Source organism: Pezoporus occidentalis, unplaced genomic scaffold, assembly GCF_034315485.1.
Source record: "Pezoporus occidentalis ecotype Australia unplaced genomic scaffold, CSIRO_AGI_Poc_V1 ctg77, whole genome shotgun sequence".
Taxonomy (NCBI): domain Eukaryota; kingdom Metazoa; phylum Chordata; class Aves; order Psittaciformes; family Psittacidae; genus Pezoporus; species Pezoporus occidentalis.
Genome location: NW_026916126.1, coordinates 57,634 through 79,426, shown reverse-complemented (window position 1 = coordinate 79,426; position 21,793 = coordinate 57,634). Strand labels below are relative to the sequence as shown.

The 21,793-nt window shown below is 37.0% G+C and overlaps 1 protein-coding gene across 2 annotated transcripts in view; it reads right to left on the bottom strand.

Annotated features, from left to right (window-relative positions):
- DYRK1A (dual specificity tyrosine phosphorylation regulated kinase 1A) overlaps positions 1-21,793 on the bottom strand; it is an 89,283-nt gene that overhangs the window by 9,863 nt on the left and 57,627 nt on the right. For both annotated transcript variants that reach the window (XM_062602461.1, XM_062602462.1), the window contains exons 3-7: positions 16,608-16,813; positions 6,843-6,935; positions 5,822-6,010; positions 4,945-5,092; positions 1,361-1,647 (exon numbers count right to left, since the gene is read on the bottom strand). In XM_062602461.1, coding sequence (XP_062458445.1) covers positions 1,361-1,647; positions 4,945-5,092; positions 5,822-6,010; positions 6,843-6,935; positions 16,608-16,813 — 923 coding nt within the window. The remainder of the gene's footprint in view (positions 1-1,360; positions 1,648-4,944; positions 5,093-5,821; positions 6,011-6,842; positions 6,936-16,607; positions 16,814-21,793) is intronic.

Sequence of the window (21,793 nt, the reverse complement as noted above, 5' to 3'; positions counted from 1 at the left end):
GAACTGTCGTGGTTTAAACCCAGTCAGGTAACTCGTTCACTCACTTCCCCCTTTTTCTTGCCCTCCCCCTGCTCTCGGAGGGACGGAGAGGAGAATCGAAAAGAATGCAACTCCCACGGGTTGAGATAAGAACAGTTTAGTAACTAAGGTATAACACAAATCACTACTGCTACCACCAATGATAATAATGATAAAAGAAATAACAAGGGAAGAGAATACATCATCTCACCACCAGCCGACCGATAACTCGCCCCCCCCCAGCCCGACCAAGCTCCGACCGATACCTCCTCCAACCCTGCAGTCTCCCAGCCCTTCCGGCTAACTCCCAGTCACCTCCTGGGCATGACGTGCTGTGGTATGGAATACCTCTTTGGCTAACTTGGGTCAGGTGTCCTGTCTCTGCTTCCTCCTGGCTCCCCCTCCTCCCTGGCAGAGCATGAGGCTCACAAAGTCCTTGGCCAAACCAAAACATCGCTTGTTATCAGCTCTGTTCCCGAGCTGAAAGTCAAAACACTGCACTGCACCAGCTACCAAGAAGGGGAAAAATGACTGCTACTGCTGAACCCAGGACAGCATCCAAGCAGAATTATTTATGATCTTATTTATGATTTTAGTATCTTGATAGTACTGTATATATTTTAACATTTCCTCAAGCAAATAGAAAGGAAATTGGCTATGCTGGGGAGATTCTAATAGCTCAAATAAAAGCATGTACTCATCTTCAAAGTACATGAGCAACATGACACAATCACAAATTTTTGGTCAACTATTTAGTAATACAGATCTATCCTAATATGAAGAACTGCTGACAGAAAATGATTTGGCCCTTTGTCCTGGAAATGCTTTTCCCATATGCATCTTTATTCATACTAATACCACCACTAAACTCAATTCAGTCTTTCCACAGTTGCTGAAGCGTTTGTAAAAATGGTTTAGTAACCAGTTATCTTTAAAAGCCAGCTTCTGCACTGTCTCAACCCTCAAATATCTTATCTCTAAGGCACACTAAATGCTAAAGTGGGAGGAGTAATATCTATGAAGAAAAAAAAATATTTATTTACTAGCACTGCAGACTTCTACAATCAAGTGCTGATGCATTTTGCACTAACATAGCATACAAATATAACCAAGAAGAAAAGAAAGAGGGGAAGTTTATCACTATGGTGAAGGTTTAACTACTATGGAACTAAACCTCATATTTAAGGCTCCTGTGGTTTGTTGATGTCTAAAACCCTATGTAAATATTACCTGTATTTCACTTAAATGATTATTAATAAAGTTTAAGTTACCCATCTATATATTATGATTTTTTACATATGCACCCAACAGTAGCATAAACAGAATTTTTACTAATACTCACCCTCTGTCCAAGCTGACATGAACTGCCAAAATCAACAATCTTGATAGCGCTTCGTTTGGGGTTACAGAGCAGTATATTCTCAGGTTTTAGGTCACAGTGAATGATACTAAGTTCAGGAGTCGCCAGAAAAAGCAGTGCAGTGCACATCTGCTGTGCAAATTTTCGTGTCAGGTTCAGTGAGACGCCTCTGAAGTTGGTGTTCCGCAACAGATCATACAGATTGTAGGACAGCATTTCAAAGACCAAGCAGAGATGGTTTCGGAACACGAAGTGGCGCTTCAAATGTACTTTAAAAAGGGGAAGAAAATAATTAACACATATCCTGTGTCTGCTAATTACAACACAATGCTTAAATATATTAATCAATATGTAAGAAGCTGAGCTGTAAGATAATATAGTGTTACTTTTTTTTTCCCTGGATCTATGGTTATTTACAAAGTATTGCTCCCGTGCCTGAAGTGCAGGGGGACATTTTACACATCTGAAGCGTCCTCAAGTGTACCTCAGGAAAACTACATTAACCAAAGTACTTCTGTCTTTTAAGTAGTTCTATTTTTTCAACATAAGCTATCACTCCCCTATTAGAAAAGGCCAATGCATCTTTGGGTAAATAGAAGGATCAGCAAAAAAGACAAGAAGCGCAAACTGTGTAACACAAGCTTTGTCACAACACTTTTGATCTTTTTCAAGGGAGAGCTCATTTTTCCATCCTCCTAAAGCTAAAACTGTATTCAAGTCCAAGCTGACTAGAAGAAGTGCACATACAGAGGTATTCTCAACAATAAAGCAGATATTGCACTTCAGACTGAATTATTTATTAGGAATTTCCCTTATGTTTATAGAGAAAATATCTGTCATATTCATTTAAAATATACTGACATTACTGCAATTTGTATGCTCTGATTTCAATTACTTCGATTAATAAAACTGATCAATATCCATGGGCATTGTATTCATTTCAATCAAGCAAAATCTCAGTTTATGAAAGCAACCAATCTAGTCCAAATCCACTCCATTTTTTACATGACACAGGTGAAAAATTCACCACATGAATCTGTTTAAAGGCAAGCAGGATTTACTAGTCTGTCAAGCATTCACGTTGGTTGCCACAAAAAAACTACAAATGAAATACGAAAAATACTTTGGCTCTCAGATAAAAAGCAACACATGCTCCTTTTTGTTATAATAAAATCCTCAACCAGTATTAGCACAATGGGGATTCAGACTTTCAGTTAAGGTTATTACTTGATGTCCTATGCCAGTTCTTTATGAGTCCCTTACAACTTACTTCTAACAGTACAATTTGCTTCCAGCCTGATGCCAGTTCCTGCAATACCTCATTGTCTAGACCTTTCATATTTTCTCATCTTTGTCATAATTCCACTATCCTGCACCATGAAAGCACCAGCACCTTTTCTTGTGGTCTTCCTACACTTGATTCCAATACCTCCCTACACCACCTAAGCTTGCTGGAATCACTACTTACTCCAACTGATTTGTAACTACCAGCACGCTTCTGGCCAGCTGCAGCTGCCACACAGCTCAGCCTGGATAAGAGCTGAACTTGCCATATCTTCCCTTCAGTGAAGACATGAAATTTGAACATTCCTCCTCCATCTCTCTGCCATAAATTTTCACAAAACTTTAAGACTTTAATGCACTCTTACACGTGTGTTAGGTTTAGTCTGAAGGAGACCAGTCCGGTTTGAAGGTACTGAAGATCTGACATTAAGTGTAAGCAATTGAATTCATGTTCCTAAAAATCAAGCTACAATGTATTTAACCATGTTCTCTCCAAAATCTACACTTTACATTACACAGTATATTGAAATACTTGCAATGCTTTCAGCCTTTATTCAGCTTTTCCTAGCATCATGTATCTGAAAGACTAGGAGAGGGTGAAATGTCCGTATGTCCTACTGGTAACTTACTTTTTACATCAATATGCTGTATGCTTTAATTACATCTCGTTACAAAAGTATGTTCATAAACAACTGTTCCTATGCTTAGATACATCTTCCAGCGAAGTGCCTGGAGATCTCAGTTTTCCATGATCCATATTTGCACAGCATGCAGTACAAGGTATTTATTAAAAACATTATCCATTTGGGATTTTTGATCTTTACTGATGCTGTCATGTTCATTAATACGGTATTAACTGAAAGGGAAGCTATTCAAATATACCCTAAGAGACTTGAAAATCAGCTTGAAACAAGTCTAAATCACCTACCTAAGCAAAGGTAATATTTATTATTCCTCCACTGTTCAAAATTATACTTTCCCCCCTCCTCCCCCTTTTCTTTTTCAGCGCTGCTCTCTATGTAAAGCCATCCTGAGATTATATGATGTTTTGGTCCATTTCGTTTTACCTAATATTACAAACAGAATCTCTAACAATTTAAAATTCCAAGAGCTTATTTGATGAAGCTGTAGTGTCTTTACTTGCTGTGTATTAATATGAAACTGGTCATGACTTCAATGTTCCTAAAACACCTTTCCAACACTGTCAACTTCAGATTTTAAGCAAACGTTATTAATAAATGTAAGTTAAAAATACCTTAAAAACTTCTACACTGAATACATAAATGTACTGTGAATATATTTTATAAAACCAGTGAAAATTCAACTGAATACTCATCAGATAACTTAGTATCAATGCATATTAACATTATTTCAAAGGTTTCTTTCTGCATTATAGAAAGAAAAAATAGTAATCCAATACATATATATACAAATCAGAAAGCAGAGCTGTTCGTATTTCAGCTTCTACAAACTAAAGAATGATTAAAACCAGTTTCAATTTCCTTAATAACCTTTTTCATATTTCTCCATCTCTTTTTACAACATGCTGTTGCAGTCCTTCCATCATGTCTTTTCCAAATTCTCCACTCCAGAGCATGGAAAGGATTTAGTAAACTTTTACACGAACTGACTTAATTTCATCATTATTATAAAGTTCACCTAGCAATATAATAGTAAGTCAAGGGAACACCATTCCCATTTACAGGAACTATCAAAATTATAATCTTCAAAGTATTTTCTGGGCTATGAATTCCAAACCTTAATATTTACACACGTCTTATCTTAGTTCTGTTATACAAAATTTTGAGATTTTTAATACATACACTCAAAAAATAATTAAGCTAGCCATAAAACTACTGTATGATGCTGATTTATGTTAAATAGCATGTTTTTATCCATGACAGTTCTAAGATAATAATAAAATATATTCGAAGTAGTGAAAGTGATTGCAACTACCACAGATCACAGCTTCTGTGGAAAAGCCAGTCCACAGCAACTTCTTCAGGTGTCCATATCAATAACTGGAAAAAGAAAATACTACAGAAGATCTCAACGCTACAAAGTAACAAATCTGCTACCGCAAATGATTTTATGTATTTCTCTTCTGGATCTTGTCCTGTTGCAAAGCAAACTAGAAAATTTGCACCAAATATATATTACTGATTTTAAAAGTTATATATTATTCGTTTTGTTTCTTTAGCACCAGAAGCCTCCTACACTATATAGCAAGACTAAAATATGCATAATTGAATAAAATTAAAAATTCAGAACTATTCAAATACCTATATAGTACTTCATCTCTGTGTCATGTTTGTTCATAAGCTCAAGCAGTCGCACTTCAATCTGGGCTTGGTTTAAGAAAGCCTTCTTGTTTTTTATTATTTTGATAGCCACCCACTCCTGTTCCACTCGATCATAAGCCTTTACAACCTGAAAGAGAAAAGTCAAACATATCAGTAAAACCTCTCTAGTTTTAAAATACAGCAAAACTCACTCTCTAAACTTTCTTCAATTTCTGAATTCAGAGAAAATATTTCTAGAACTTTTGTTCTTGCCAACTAGATTACTTTTATTATTTTACTTCTCCTACTTGATACTACAGTAAAGCCACAATAAATGACGTGATGATTATTGCAGTGATGTCACAAAACAGAACTGAGGCTCCACTGAGCTTCACTGAGGCAAGCATTATATCTAAATGCAATTATCAAATCATCAAATACTGTAAAACAACTGGCAAAATCTGAGAAAAACTAACAAAAGCAACAAAAGTTTCATGCTGCTTCCAGCCTTTTTCTCAAGCATTAGCTACAGCTACCAACAGTCAAAATAAATGCTAGTAAGTAACATTTATAGTAGGTAATCCCTAGCACTAGGCTATTGTTTTAATTTAAACCTCCAAACCAAACAGCTAAAAATGTAAACTGATAGCAAAAGGCTGAGGAGTTGCTCACTGCAAAATGCGTTACCAGATGTACATAACAAAGTATATTCAAACATTATCTGCAGTAACAAGAACCAGCACAAAATGTGTCTCGAGCAGGCACTTGGTGTAATAGGATTAAGAGTTTGATTTCAAAATGAACAGGAATAACACTTCAAATGAAATGCATATTATGATTCACATGAATTATAGGTTGTTCAGCAAATACACATTACCTGTCCAAAGGATCCTTTGCCTATTAAAGAGTCAATTTCGTAACGATCCATCCACTTCTCTCCATTTTTCACAATATAGTCATAGTTGTCATCATCATAGCCATCATTGTAAACTTTTCTCTCCTTTTTGTGACTGGAATCTTCTCCTTGGCCCTGTTGATGCCGCCGTTTTTTTTTTGCATAGTAAACCTAAATGTGAAAAGCATATTACTTAAGAGCACTTTTTAAAACATTGGTACAATAAAGAATAGGATCATCTTTTATAATTATCACACTTAATCCTGTGATTTTAATATGCAACTTTTACTACTGGAAAAATAATCAATCTTCTCTTGCTACCTGTCTATTTGAACTCGAGTCATAATACCAAAGCAAAGTCCTGATGAATAATTTTAAAACTCAGAAAGGAGATCTAAATAAATGTACTAGAAACACTGAACCATACAGTTCATAGCTGCAAAAAAGATACATAGACGCACAGCAAAATTAAAAACTATTAGTGGCCTAGAAAAAAGAATTATCAGTTGCTTTTCCACAAGACTGGCAAAGAAGTATTCCAAGGACATCAGTAATCACTGCAGAAATCCTTTCACATTCCCTACAATTTCCAAGGAGTTAGAAACTATATTAACCCTGTAATTTTTATACTTTACATTTGCCAGCAATATTTAATTAAATAATTTGGGATATTTAACTTTCATATTTTTCTTACAAGTCTTTAGACACATTCATAAAGGCTTATAGCATGATCTAGAAAAGTATTTCCTTATCATGCAACAGAAAAGCTCAGCATTTGTTTATAAAACAAGGGAAAATAAATTCAAGGATGAAATATTTCCTACGTGCTAGACAGAAAGCAGGATCATAACATCAGTGATCTCCAATGACACGTGAACAACATAGAGAAAGCTTGGTTTCCCTTATCTCTTTGTGAGATAATTAACAGAAAATATACTTAGTAATGTATTGGAAGCAAAACTTTCATATCAATACACATTACAAAGACAGCTGGAGCCATTACCTCATTAATATGCTTGTATGTTTTGATCAAATCTACGGAGAGCTTCCTCAAGGGAGCAGTGGCTGGATCTCGGAAAGTTTGGGGCATCCGCCTCTGTAATATGACCATTATCATAACTTAGAAAACAAGTTAGGAATTTAAGGATATAATTACTACACTAAATTGCGATATTCCTCACAGAAATGACCTATTTCATTACAACATTTTTTCTTCAAGCTAACATTAAAAAAAAAGAAAAATTAATACTGGAATCAAAAGAAATTATTTTTTTTTAATATATTTAATTAATAAAGTAAAAAAGAAAGAAATCCCAAGACTTCTATCTCTCCTCCTGTTATGCCTAACAGGCTTAATCCCAATAGTTTTTCTCTTGGTTAAAATACAACTCTTTTGTTGAGAATCTTGCTCATATTACTCCTATCTCATGACTGATACATGAATAGTAACCATATTTCATGTATAGCTGCATTAAAACCGCAGATAGAAGTTAACAGTAGTAACTACTGCAGAACTGTGGCATTTTGCCACATCTAAACTGTATAAAATTCAAAACCAAGCCACCTCAGATCTAACATGCTCCATAACATCCAGGCCTAAATCTAAATCTAAAACCCAAAGAAAATGTGAAGAAATCTAAGGAATGAACATGAGCCCCATACCTACTTTTGAAGTTTTAAAACAACACCCCTGAAAAAGTAGTTATGTTCCTCATCTGTGTTTCCTACAATTGACTGTGTTGGCAGAAAATATCTTCAATAGCATGCTATTAATTGGTTTCATGAAGAAACAAGATTCATGTGTGATAAATTCACTAGTGTGCTTCTTTTTCTTTGCACACATATGCCATGTAAATTCTGCATCTACCAAGCAACTTCTATTCCTCTGTTAAGATTTGTTTGAAATCTCAGAAGATGAAGCTCCTGGAAAGACAGTTCCAAGTGGCAAGCTGAAGGCGAGCAACAGACCCAGAAAAGAGAAGGCAGAAAAAACTAACTCATGAACCATTTCATTTGGCTAAAGCTAACTATCTGCTCACTGGACGCTTTACTTAGCAGCACAGCTGTAGCAGCAGACAAGCTCTATCAACTCCTCTATCTCACCCAGTGGCAGGGATGGGGTGGCAGGGATGGGGAGCTAGGAGATAGAGGTGAGGCTAGTGTTACTGGTCCCCAAGCCTACACCTCTATTCCTTCCCTTCCCAATAACAGAAAACCACTGGGCAAGTTTAAGCAATTCCACTGGAGAAAAGCTTATTTCATTCGCTATGAGGGTGGTGAGACACTGGAACAGGTTGCCCAGAGAAGCTGTTGCTGCCCTGTCTTTGGCAGAGTTCAAGGCCAGGTTGGACAGGGCTTGGAACAACCTGGTCTAGCGGAAGGTGTCCCTGCCCATGGCAGGAGTTTGGAACTAGATGATCTTTAAGGTTCCTTCCAACCCAAACCATGCTATGATTGTTATGTATGGTAAAACAATTTATATTTCTTTACTCGCTACTAAGAGGGTTAGGTGACGGAGCATCACCACATTCTGCCTTACAACTCTCATCTCATGCCATCAAATATGCTGACTGCTCATAATTCTTCACTTCTAAATGCTTCATCTTTCTGCTGCCTCCTGGTACAGATAAATACTGACATGCAACCTCCTGCAAAGCTGAGGAAAGATCATGAACCATCAACAAAAATAATGAAACTGAGTTTTATATCACTATTGCTTAACTAATAAATCAACCAGAAAAGCGTAACTGCTCCTCTGCCTTTTATGGTATTTGTTACTATGTACTGAAGTGGCTGTGCAAACACCTTTTTTTTCTTTTTTCCCCCTTAATGACCAATTAACAAAATCACATTGAAGTGACTCAATTCTTACAAATAGAAGCGACAAGAGTTTCTGCTTCTGAGACTGGACCTGGACTCAGGTACCCAAGCAACCATACTAGAAAGCTAAGCTCACATCCTCCTCCAGTGGAAGCGCAGACCAACATGGGGGTAAAAACCTAAAGCAGCGAGCAAGACCGAGGATGAAAAAGTGACAGAGCTAAAGACAGAGGGGGAAGGTAAGACACTAGCAGTCAGTTTACTGCATCTGTGTGAAGCTGAGACTCCCAACAGGTACAAAGCTGACTGCTCCCCAGAAACAGCAATTCAAAGCTTTGGTGCACCCCTCTCCAAATACACCCACAAAACGTTCTTATACCCCTGCAAAGCTGCTGTCTTGTGGTCTTTTTGATTAGGAAATGCTTCTCAGAGACAATGTAATACAGTTAAACTTCCCTCCGGGAATTCTAACCCAAGTCATGCCCTAGGTGTTTGTTCCTGTCAATTCACCTTTGGATGTGCCCACTACCATCAATTTCCCTCGAACACGTTTACCAAATTAATTTCTTACTTCTTTTATTATTACAAGCATGGCCATTTTGTAAACATCAGGGAAATCGGTTTTAAAGTTTCCTAAACAAATTGACATTTACAAAACATTTTTGTTTCTTCTTTCATGCCATCTATTAAACAAACATGAACCATTAAACAATTCATACCTAAATGTGGTCTCTTTTGGTGCTCTCCCAAAGCACTTAACAGCATCTAGTCCTAATCCCAACTGTCACTGTTACAAGTTTTTCAAATGCACATATTTCCCTTAAATTTCTTCATCTGATTTAAAGAGATTATTGGGACACTGGCAGATTTTGCTGGTAGAAGAAACCATTCTGTGGTGTACCAGTACCGGGAAGGACCAATCTCCATCCTAGGCTGACATGACCAGCACAGCATGTCTGTTACACAGGCTACAAGTTTCCAGGAAAGACACTCAGTGTGGAAGAACTCCATTGCTCAGATCAACTATCCAGACATCAGGCTGCTATGATTTGGAAATGTAATTTGTAGGACAAGCATTCATATTTATTTTCCAATTTATAAGTGGAATTTGCCGGGCTGCTTAAAAAAAAACCCAACCAACATTCTTATTTAAACTCTGAAAAGCAGCCTAGTAAAAAAAAAAAGAAAGAAAAAAAAATCGAATTTGTTTCTGTTCCCTAATCATAAATACTCAAAGTTCTGCAGGCTGCCCCTATGTTGCTTGCAGCCAGCACCTTATTTGAAAACTGTGATTTTAATTAGGCATTTAGACAAACACACATTTCTGAGGACATACTTTATAACCTGTACAAACTTTTTTAACAGGTACTATTTTGCTCTCCTGGGTTCATAAACTTTTGGGAGGGAGAAAAGAGAAAACTGACCTCTCCTTCCTCTCCCTGTTATATCACAAAATCTGTAACATTCTCTTGTTTTTCCAAGATCCTTTAGAAGCCTCTTGTTCCCTTCTTCCAGATGGAAGACTATGGAACAAAGTGGTCATTATACATTTTATACATTAACACTCTAAAATTCTTTCTCACTGGGGTAATACTGATTTCCCTCTTACCTTCAAAGAAAGAAGGAGGAATTAAAAAATGGGGGAGGGTGGGGAAATTGAAAGAAAAAGAAAAATCCTATTGCACAAGCTTCAGTCTCTATCTGGTGGCCAGAGAGCAACACTGCACCCTCAGATCTTCCTAAAGATATGCTTGTATTTCAAGAGTGAGACAAGAAACTACTTTCCTTACAATCATTTATGTCAGTAAATACTCATCACATTCTGACCGGTCCACACTTAGGCCTCAGTGGAAACAGCTCAGTTACCTGGGATGGCACCATGATGAAGATTATGAGTGAAGAACGGAAATCTGGTTTCCTTACCTATTCACCAAACACACAGGACATAGTGCTAAGAAGCAACCTTTAATTAGTCTAAACAAAGAAGAATCTAATAAACAGAAAAAAGGGCAATCGAAAGCCCACTCAATGCGTTTGAGACAAAATGTGTTTTAAGGGAACTATGACTTTAATTCAGGTATATTATTTTAAGTGGCACTGTCCTTGAGGTTTCTTCAGTTTAAACTGAAGAAACAAACAACATATTTCTCTCCCTTTGGATATACACTTTGTATATCCAGATGACACTGTTCCTTACTAAATGCATTTTACTTTGATTTCAGGAAATTCTAAGCACATATATATTCTGTTAATGGAATGCTTTAATTCAGGTTTTAGTTTTAAAAAGAAAGGATCTATCACTATCTACGTTCACTTAAAAAAAAAGGATGAGAAATTCTGCTTGCATATAGTACATGTTCCATTTTACAAACAGAATAAATCATGAGGATTTTAGCAAGAATCCAGTTGTAATAGCCTACTTAATAGACTTCCATATTGAAGAACTAAATGGACCAAACACATCTCCTATGCCCCTTGCTATTCAAAAACCTTCTTGCATCACCATAATATAGGACAGGAAGTCAACACTAATCCCATATGGTGGTGAGCAGCCACATAATAGATGATGTCTCCAGAGGGTCAACAAAACAGATGTTTAGTTTCTATAACCACAAGCCATAGTAACACACTCATAATACACAGTAAACTTCAGGTTTTTAGAAAAATGGCCAAAGAGAAAAAAGCTTATGTGCCAGAGAACAAAACAAGATAAATCCAGCACTATTCTTCAAACTAACTGTTCTCAGAGCCAGAACTGCATGGAGGTAGGGACAGAATTTCAGTTCAATTACTTTTTCATCACTGCCTGAGCATTTCCCTCCTATCCCAGCTTCCTTCCCCAAATAAATAAGGTTGCTGAATAAAAGTAAGAAACAGGGATGCTTAAAATTACATAAATAAATAAAAATAGCAAGAAAAGAAGGGTCATCTGCCAAGATTTCATCCTGATTCAGCCTAATCATTTTAAAAAGGAGTAGTGGAGAGTAAGACAAAGGTAATGAAAAACCCCACTCTGAAACTCTTATTGCCAGAGGATAAAAACATATTTTTCTAAAATATATCTGAAACAGATGGAAAGTGAAAGAAATACTTTCACTGAAACCAACTGCATGCTCACATTCACTGCAGATGCTGGTGAAGTCTGACCATCACTAATAATAATGTTGCTGATTAGATAGCTGAAGTAACTGAACTGAAGGATTTGCTACTGCCTGCTAGAACACACTGACTTCACAATCAATAAAATCTCTGGCCAGCATCTGGTTGGCAAAACCTAGAATTCTGCAGGTGATAAATGACCTTAGATACATATAGAGACAGCTGTTCAGCAGTCAGCCTGACTTTTAAATTCCAGGTACTTTGTGAAAGCTAAATTGCTGGAATTTGTTACCAAAATCTGGCCAGGAATCTCACCTCAACTTCTTCATCAAGTAAATCAATCCTCTAGTCTTTTGTACGTAAAGTTTCAGGCAGTCTGAGTTTCCACGATGAAGATAAACATTTGCACAGCCCAAAAGAAATACTTGTTTGAAGTTCTGAAAACTTTTAAGCTCTTATCTCATATTCGCATCAGGCCATGCTGAACTCTCAAGATGCAACCAGTTGAAACTGGATGAAGAAATATTACTGTTTGTTAGTGCTAAAGAAGAAAGGTTCCACAGATCTCATCTCTTCTACTCACTCCAGGCTGGATGCTCTTACTGCTTTCCTGAAACTGTTTGACACTCATCAGAGAGGTGAGACCACACAACCAAGAGCAAGACCCCATCCTAGCAGCAGGCCTGGCACTTTGTGAATCACAGATTTAAAGTAAACAGAATCCAACGGTTTTCAGGAAACAAAAGCCTTAAGCCTAACTACTGAAGAAAAAATAAAAATAATAAAAAAGGACGGAGCTGGAAGTTTTTAACTGTAATTTAAGACCTCATAAATAAGTGAAAAACAAAGCAATCTGGCCAGCTTTGAAGCATCTTCCCAATATTTGTTCCTTGCCAATGATGAGATGAGGTTCTATTGACCATAGCCACAAAGCAATAGGTGCAAGAAAAGATTATGTAAATAGTATTTTAAGGGTAACGTGTAATATAAATACACATAATTTATACAACTTTAATATAAATTGACATTACTGTGTCCCAATCTTTAATCAGCAACTGTGAATGATTCATAAAATACCAGAATATGGTCTGCAAGCCATTACAAATTAAAAAAAAAAAAAAAGCAGGACAGAACAGGAATAAAAACAATAAATTAACATTCAAGGCCTTGCTTCCCCATTATTTGGTTATGAATGAAAATCATTAGAGGAACTTGAACAAGACAATACTTCTCGGAAAAGGGAGTCAGGCCTCAGTAAAAAGAAAGCCACAAAAATAACCTGAACAAACATACTATGTCAGATCATCTCTGCTATTTATCAAAATGACATTGTTTACAGAAAATGCTGCTCTTCTACATGCTAAAACTTAACAGCTACTCTTAGCAACTGACAAGCAGTATCCTTGAGCATCTTGCTGCAGCCTAAAGAAATTTACTTTCAGCGAGGAACTACTTGCTATCTATTCTTTCTATAAAACTTCAGCATCTCAAAAGCTGACATTTCATCGCGGCTTTTATTTTCAAGCAATTAAATCTTGCCTGGATTTGGACAAAATACTTTGTTTCAAAGTTCAGCAAATGTAACAAACGAGAAAGTAACCTTTATAGCATTTGTATTCTCAGCTCCTTCGATGAAAGATACACTCTAAAATACGTAGTTATTAAACAGGGGGGAGTTTATTGAACGATGGGAATACTGAGGAGAGAGCTGGCTTTCCCAGCCAAAGGCAGTTTCCCGAGGCAGAGCACCGCCTTGCAGAGAAGCAGGCAATGCAGTGCGGCGCTCTGGCCGGCAGATGGTGGCTGGAGCTCGGGAAAGAATTCTGACCGGCGCTCCCAGCATAATCATCGCCGAGCCTGGGAGCCTCCTCGCCCGTTTCACTGACCCACCATCCGGCCACTAAATGGACAAGGAGCACTCTCGGGAGCAAAGGGGCTGGCGACTCGCTATTAAGCAACTGTTGGACGCTTGCACCTAAATGGGCTACTTCTACACTGTGGAAACCGGTGGCACCAAAGATGAACCTATGGTCTAAGTTGCTGATGACCACCACTGCATTAGGAAATATGGGAAACTGAAGCTCAGAGACCTAACGTCTGTTTGGATGCAAGGCACTGCATTAAAAAGACCCACCCTTTAAGAATTATACTTCTTGTATCCACCAAAAGTCACCTTTTTCTTACTCCTATTTTTCACGGCTATATCAGATCAATCTATCAAGCTTCTAACACCAGATATTCAGCCTATTCTTTTTGCTGTCCCAGTTAAAAATACAATGTTAAACTATACGTATTTGAAAACACAGGACTATGTCACTTTATGTGACTGAAGAGAGGCTGCCATTACTAAAAGTTTAGTCTGACACTAGAAGCTTTAGAAAACAGACAAGCACATAGCAGAAAGAGTTACTGGTGAGGAGGTTCCAACAGAGGAATAAACCAACTGCATGAGGACAGTTCAGAAAATTATCTCTGTGAGAATTTCTTGGAATTGACATATACAGAAGAGAACTACTTTTATCAAGGACAAGCTGCAGCACATTCAAGGCAATACCCCGAATGAAAAGGATTCCTGTAGAAATGTCATAAAGAAAGAATCTGTGAGATGTACATATCATTTAAACATGAAAACCTAGACGGTATGCAGATTACAGCTGGAGCAGAAGGTAAGATGGTAGTCCACAGCAATGGAGAAACAGAACACAGAACAAAGCCTTCAACAATAGAGGGTCATGTCTTTCATAAGAAAAAAAAAATTAAGAGTTATGTTTTAATCAAGATGAACTAGAGCTGACAAAAGGGCTATTGAAAGAGAAAGAATAAGTTTTTGCAGAGACAAGGACTAGAGCAGATGATCTGACTTTCTGCCATAGAGATGTTAGCTGTATTTGGTGTTGCAGATCAGACTAACTAGTGCAAAGACAAAAAGCCACTGAGACTCCTCAGCAGAGGCTCATATAAAACCTCCATGCCAACCTGGAGAACTCTTTATGGGCCTTGCTGATGGGAAAAGCACAATAACTCACAGGAGGAAAGAGTCCCGAAAAGCAAGTAGTCAGAAGACTTCAAAAAGTTGACCACTGTCAAAGTCAGGGATCCTTGAAAGCAGCTCACAAAGGATAAAGGAGTAACAATTCTGAGCTGCTTAAGCAGAGAACTATTAAGACTGCAATGCAATTACAGTAAAATATGATGACAGAATAATGGAGAAAAACCAAAACAGAACTGGAAAAGACTTAGGTGCGAAGACAGCTTGAATAGCATTATCAAGGTGGCCAGCTGATCATTTCTTCATAGGGGTAACTTCCTAGATCCAACTACAGCTTTTTCCCTGCATTTACATCCTCATTTCAGTGGGCTGCCTTCTTTGGTCAACAACTCTTGGCTATTCTCCAAAAACTATTCTTCAGCTTTCTATTCTTCATGTACCATTTTAAAGCCATTGTGACAACAAACAGCAACTGATGGCGTTATGTCCTGAAGTGCTTTGATTTTGCTGTTTGGTTTAAAAACATGAACAACTAAGCACTGATGTACACTAAAACTCACAAATACGATGCCAGATCATAGTGCTCAGATAAGCACCCTGAAGGGTTTAAGGAACACAGTAACTCTTCTTAACTGGCTGACTGATACCCTAACCACATTGTGGAGGTTATGAGGAACCTTTAACCTAAAAAAAGTCACACCAAATACCTCTGTAGATTTCTCAAGCTAAATACCATTATATATGAGCAGATTTACTCTTCCTACTGAGTGGCTCTCATGAAAGTAAAAAACATTCTTTGCCAGCCTTCACAGAGCCCTCCCTAGTCATTACAGATCTCCAAATCCTAGTATCAAATATCCTGGCACTTAGCTTGACCATTCCCATCCTCTCTAATCCTTCCCTCTTTCTGCATAAGTGCTCTCCTACAGAGCAATACCAACAGAGTATATCTCTTGGTGGTAGATTTATCTACTGAACCCATCTTGAATACAAGGAATAGACCTGAATCTGCTAGCAGCAAAAGGCAACACACTCCATCATCTTTAAGTGGAACATGCCTTATCATCCTGCGCCAAATTTTGAAGCTGTGACTTAAGAGAATCCAGAATTTTAAGCTTTGAAACATATCTGAATTTTAAGCTTTGAAACATATCTGAATTCACATCTCCACAACTGGGCTGTGCCATTTTTAAGGAAGCAACAGAATAATCTCTTACACAGGACAATACTACTTCAGCAGTTCTAGCAACAAAAAAGCAGCATGGAAGAAATACTAATTTCAACAGCTAAAAAGCATCCATGATCAGCATAATCCCTGTGGTCATTTTACCTCTTTGCAATACTAAGTAGTAAATTAGTAGTAGCAAAACCCCAATAATCACATAGCTTTAGATTTTGCTTTTTCTGTCAAATAAAGTGGATCTTCCTTAATAAAGCATCTTTCATGCAAACCTCTCTATTCCAAATACACTGAACAGTGACTCTGCTTTAAAACACTGTCCATTAGAATAAGTAATAAACAACCACATTCTAACATCAAACAATCCTGAAAGAAAAAGCAACCTAACAAAAAAATAATTAAAACTCTTTCCAACTTTCTATTTGGACTACCTTTCTCCCCTCTCGTTTAATAAATGTTAGAAGTAGAATAATCACAATAAATATGTACCAGAAACTTATTCATCCACCCATCCTTGAAGAGTCAAGACTTAGTTAGTTAAAAAAACAAAAAACAAAACCAAACAAAAAAAAACGCACCAAAGCAAACCACAAAAATATATGCCCTGATCTTTAACTTATGAGTATACAATGTATTTAGAGAAAGAAATGTTACATCTAGAATTACTTGTTATCACTTACCTGGTTTGTTAACGTTAGAGGTTGCTGAATCTGGTCAGCATACGATAAGGCAGAAACCTGTTGGTCATTTATGTTCTGCTGACGACGATCACTGTACTGCTGATGCGAATGGGACATCTGTCCAGCCATCTGAAGGCCAGCAGCATGGAATGAAAACGATGGTGCAAGCCGAACAGATGAAGGTTTGCATGCTGAAGTCTCTCCTCCTGCAAAGACAAGGTGAGTTTTTAATGCAGTTAGTGACTTGAAAATACCTACCTCAGTTAGCCTCCCTCTCCTAGCTTACAGAGCTTATAAACACTAATAGTTTCACTGTTTCAACATACACAACAAATCCAGAAATCATCCTCATGTAATTATTACCTAGCTGAAATGCTTCTTCCCATTTCATTGTGATTATTTATTAATCATTAATTCCTATTTGTCTCTTTCCTAACATCTGTGTCATAACTCAGAATTTGTCAGGGGTTATTTTCAAAGATATGAATTTTGTGTATGGATTCCATGAAAGCCAGAAAAAACACGCAAGTTCTGCCTTTTAAGGTTGCTCAGAGCAACTTTCTGGACTGCCTGTACCAAAAGAAAAAAAAAAGCTAGTGCCCAGCCTCAGCAGCTCATCTTCCCTGCCTCAGATGTTTATGTCTTCCAACAAACCACTTAGCTCACTAGCCTACACTGCCTACATTTTTAACTTCCACCCTTCTTCCAACGCACACTGTACTCAGCTTCTTGACTCCTACTGCCGAGTTTACCAAGCTATAGGTAGCAAGCACGGTAACTAATTCCTTTTGGGGAAAGTGAAATTAGACTGCAAGAAGTAACTGCAAAGCAAGAGACAAATAAAATACTTGGTATCAAGTTGCACAAGAATGGCAAACCATATAGCTAAAATACTAGATTCCATAACATCCTGAAAAATGCCAAATTCCACAGGCAAAGAATCTGACACTAACTAGGACAGATCCTGCACCTCTCAGCTCTTGTTTCAGACATCTGTCAGATAACATTTTATTGGTTCACAGTCTACTTGTATCTTGATTTTTCCTCTAACAATGGAGGACAGAGTAAAGTACAATTTGTTTTTCTTTGTTCACTAATGAAAGTTCAGAACATTCTACATTTAACACACATCCTTTCGGTTTCTGATGACTGCTCCAGAGGGACGACATTCTCTACATGGTTTCATGTTGGTACAACATAGAAGACAAGCCACAAGGCACACTGCACCCAACATCGCCACTGAAGGAATACATGTGGAATCAGAAGCTGAAATCTGGAAGCAAAATTACTGCTGAAGACTGAATTTAGAAGCCAGATGTAAAAAAATCAAGCACCTAACCAGCAAGGGACATCCCAATTTCCCTTACAATCTAAATCTTGCAAGAAAATATAATCAGCAGAAAAATATATAAACAACACTCATCAATTCGACTTTTAATTTTGACTTTTCACTATTATATTAAGAGGGCTGAAGTAAAAATGTGTGATAAATACCCACTGACAGACCACTGGTATTTTACTCCACTGTTACAATTCAATACTTCTGAAAGACCAGCAGAACAAGCTACTCCAGAAAATGAACTGGTTGCCCACAAGCACCCAGTTATTTTCACAATATTTCATTAGATCATCAAACATTTTACTTAAGAGGGAAAAAAATAAAGGGGGGGGAGGGGTATGGATAGAAAACCCATACCCAAACCTTCATGAAGTAACTATGATAGCTGAAAACTTTTTTTGTGTGCATTTTGGTGACTCTGGTGACACAAAGTATCAAGATGACCTTATAGGTGGAAAAAAAAAGCTCCTGACCTAAAACTCTTATAAACTAAGTCAACACTGCACAGAAAATTACTCTAACTCTTCTGTAAAACATCCATTAAAAACTGCTTTGTGATTTTGAACACAAATACAGATCCTACTAAGCTCAGAAACTGTCCTCTAATATTTAAAGAAACAGTGAAAATATCAGTTAAATGTCTGAGTGTAAACGTTTAAAAATACTTGGATCTTTTTCTGTTTTGGTGTTTCCAACTAACATCTTATGTTCACCTGTGAATCGGGCAACAGACTGTTGCCTTCTTTTTGAAATTTAAAATTATATAATATGAAATTCACAAGTTTACATTTAAATACAGGGGAAAATATGCACAAAGATTCCAATGCATCAACTCTTCTCTCTCAAAGATACCGTGGTTCCTTTATATATTAATGCATGTCAGACCATGTAAAAACCGTAGATATGCTTTTTTTCTCACTACTGTATTTTCTTAAAATCTAAATTCTATTTTTACTAGAGAATTAATCATCCATCTATACTACTTGGTAAATATAGTGTACATTTACTTTTCAAGACATGCTGAACAGTCCTGCAAGAATGGGTGAATACATGTAAGACATTTGCTGGCATGTCTACTTTTTGCCTTTTTAATTTCTGCTGATTTTCTGCTTAACCTGAAACACAAATAATCTCACTTATCAACATCTTGGTGATTGAAAAGTCAAAACAATATTTACATTGGACAGTCAAAAATCACCATTAATTCTAAATTGTTGAGCCAATTACTTTAAAAGTTTTATTTCTTGCACTTTTTTTTTTACCTCAGGCCACAGGTTCCCAGCAGCATATGAGATGTCAAGCAACTTAGGTATCAATTAAAATTAAAAAAAAATTAAAAGTTCTGCACTTGCACATGTCCCTAAAAAAGCAGAAAGCTCCCATATATGCACGCAGAAATCCCAGTAGCGGGGAGTTCTCACTTACAATTTGACTTCACAGGACTAGAAGTATAACTATTCCACAAAAGAGCAGTTGCAATACCAACGTTTCAGTTCAACTTGCAACTTTCTGTTCTTGCGCACTCTTTTCTCCCAAGTCCACTAGCAGGGCTATAAAGCTGTAGCTTTCCTGGTCTTCCGAACTGATGATCATCAGCTGGATCAGGTCAGTTAGTTCAACATCCATGCCTCAGAAAAGAGAGCTTCGTAATTTGTAACAAAGCAGAATCACAATGAAAGCTTCTATAAGAACCCCAGTTTGATAAATAACTTATTTTATTCATTCAACTCAATTTTTCAGGTTTTTGTTTTATTTTTTTTTTAGATTAAATGTTTGTGATTAACAAGCAGTTATCTATCTACTTGGAGGGAAGTCACAACCTATGATGCCAATACACATAAATCACAACTGTACTCAACAAGGAACTTATTCTAAACTACTGCTTTTGTTTCACAGAGCAGTACTGAATTCAGAAAGGGGGACATTATTAAACACAAGAGTCTGACTAGAGTCGCATGATGTGAAGTCTGTTACAAGCAGGTGGATGGAAATTGGCTACTTCATATAGCATGTTCTTATACCAAACAGAATGGCATTTTAATAGTCTCTTTGAAGATGGGGGTACCAACCCTCAGCCATGTTAGCAGTAACCAAGAACTACCTGGGTCAAAAGTTTAAAACTGTAACTACAAGGCTCTGAAAGAACAGTAATTTTCACATTTATGACTTCTGACTGTCACGGAAACAGAGACACAGGAGTTCACAGTCTTCTGTTGCCAAAAGCAATCTTAGCTATCAACAAAAACAAGCAGAGTTCAGGATATGATCCCTGATGAAATACTTGCCCTTGCCACATTTCAGACTTTATTCCATGATACCTGCAATCCTACTCCAGGACAGCTAGTCCCAAGAGAACACTCATAACTTACTATTATGAGACAAGAAACTCCTAATGACACATTAGGAAGAAATAAGGGGAGAAAGAAGAATTGGCTAGAATAGCAATCTTGACCTCCTTTTGTTTTAGGTTGAGGAGTCAGTCAGCTATAGAAATAGGAACATTTGTGTAGGTCCATTAATTGATATTCACAAAACTGCTGGTTGAAGTTAATTGGGAGGGCCAATAGATCAAAAAAGTGACCTACTGACCACCATGGGAGTTCCACAATCCACAGGAGCTCGATGCCCCGCCACATCTAAAACTTCTACAGGAAAAACTATCTAAGGAACAAGGTCTGTTCAATCATCAATCTTTCTTTCTAACCACTGTAAGTTTAAATTATTATATGTTGTGAAGCACCCTGGGAAGGAAACAAAGTGACAGAAGTCAAAAAGTATGTCAAGATCTCTATGCATGATGCACATTAAGGGAAGAGATTACAGATTAGAATGGGTAAATTATCTTTCAAATGGCCCTTTCCTAATGTGTTAGTTCAGAAAATAGCATAAAAATATGCACCTTTATATATTATTGTAAACTGTTACAACTTGAAGTACAAATAACATTTATTTGCCCATGATAAGACCAAAACTTGTCATAAAGAAGGTCCAGCTACAGAGTACATCCCTTATTTCAGCCTTGAAATTTCCTTTTTCTCCTATGTTCATGAACATAACAGCCCTTCTGAAATTAAGCTGTTCAGAACCTTCTATTTCATTAGGGACATTGCATACACAGTAATACAAGCAAAATGTAAATGGCAGCAATAGTAACTTCTTGGCTTTTATAAATTTACTGTCTCAGGAAAGTTAGCAAGTGAGGAATAAGTCATCATCACCACAATGCTACACTATTGTTTGAGCAAACTGCTGTTAACTACAACCAGAAGAAAATGTTTAAAAGGGGACCAACAGCACAGGTGTAATGATAGAGAAAACTTAAATTCTAACTTCCAGTTGGGTTCATAACTCAGAGCCATCCAAAAATACAGACACTGCAAAAATGGACTGCCCTGACATATGGAAGGACGTAGGGTTTAAGAGCACATGTTCAAGAATATATTTCTTTATTAGGTGAGGATGGAAAATACTTCCCTCATTCAAAATAGCTTTGTTTAAATGACTTTTCCAACTACCAAAGAAATCTGTATTTTGAAGTAGAAAAATACTTGAGATGGTACTTATTGAACAGTCTACAAATGAACTACAGATGGGTTTAATATAGCAAAAATTTTGGTAAGACTTTGCATAGATTTTTGAAAACTCAATGCAGTTTCAAAAATCAATTTCCTACCTCATCCATTTTAGATTCTGTTATTCCCATTTTGATATTAGTCTTATAATATCTCATAACTCATTTAGGCATCACCTATTCCCAAAATACCATAAGGCAAGCAACTGATGCAATGCATTTCCGGCCTTCTCCTTTCAACATAAAGCAAGGCACAGATATTCACCAACTGACAGT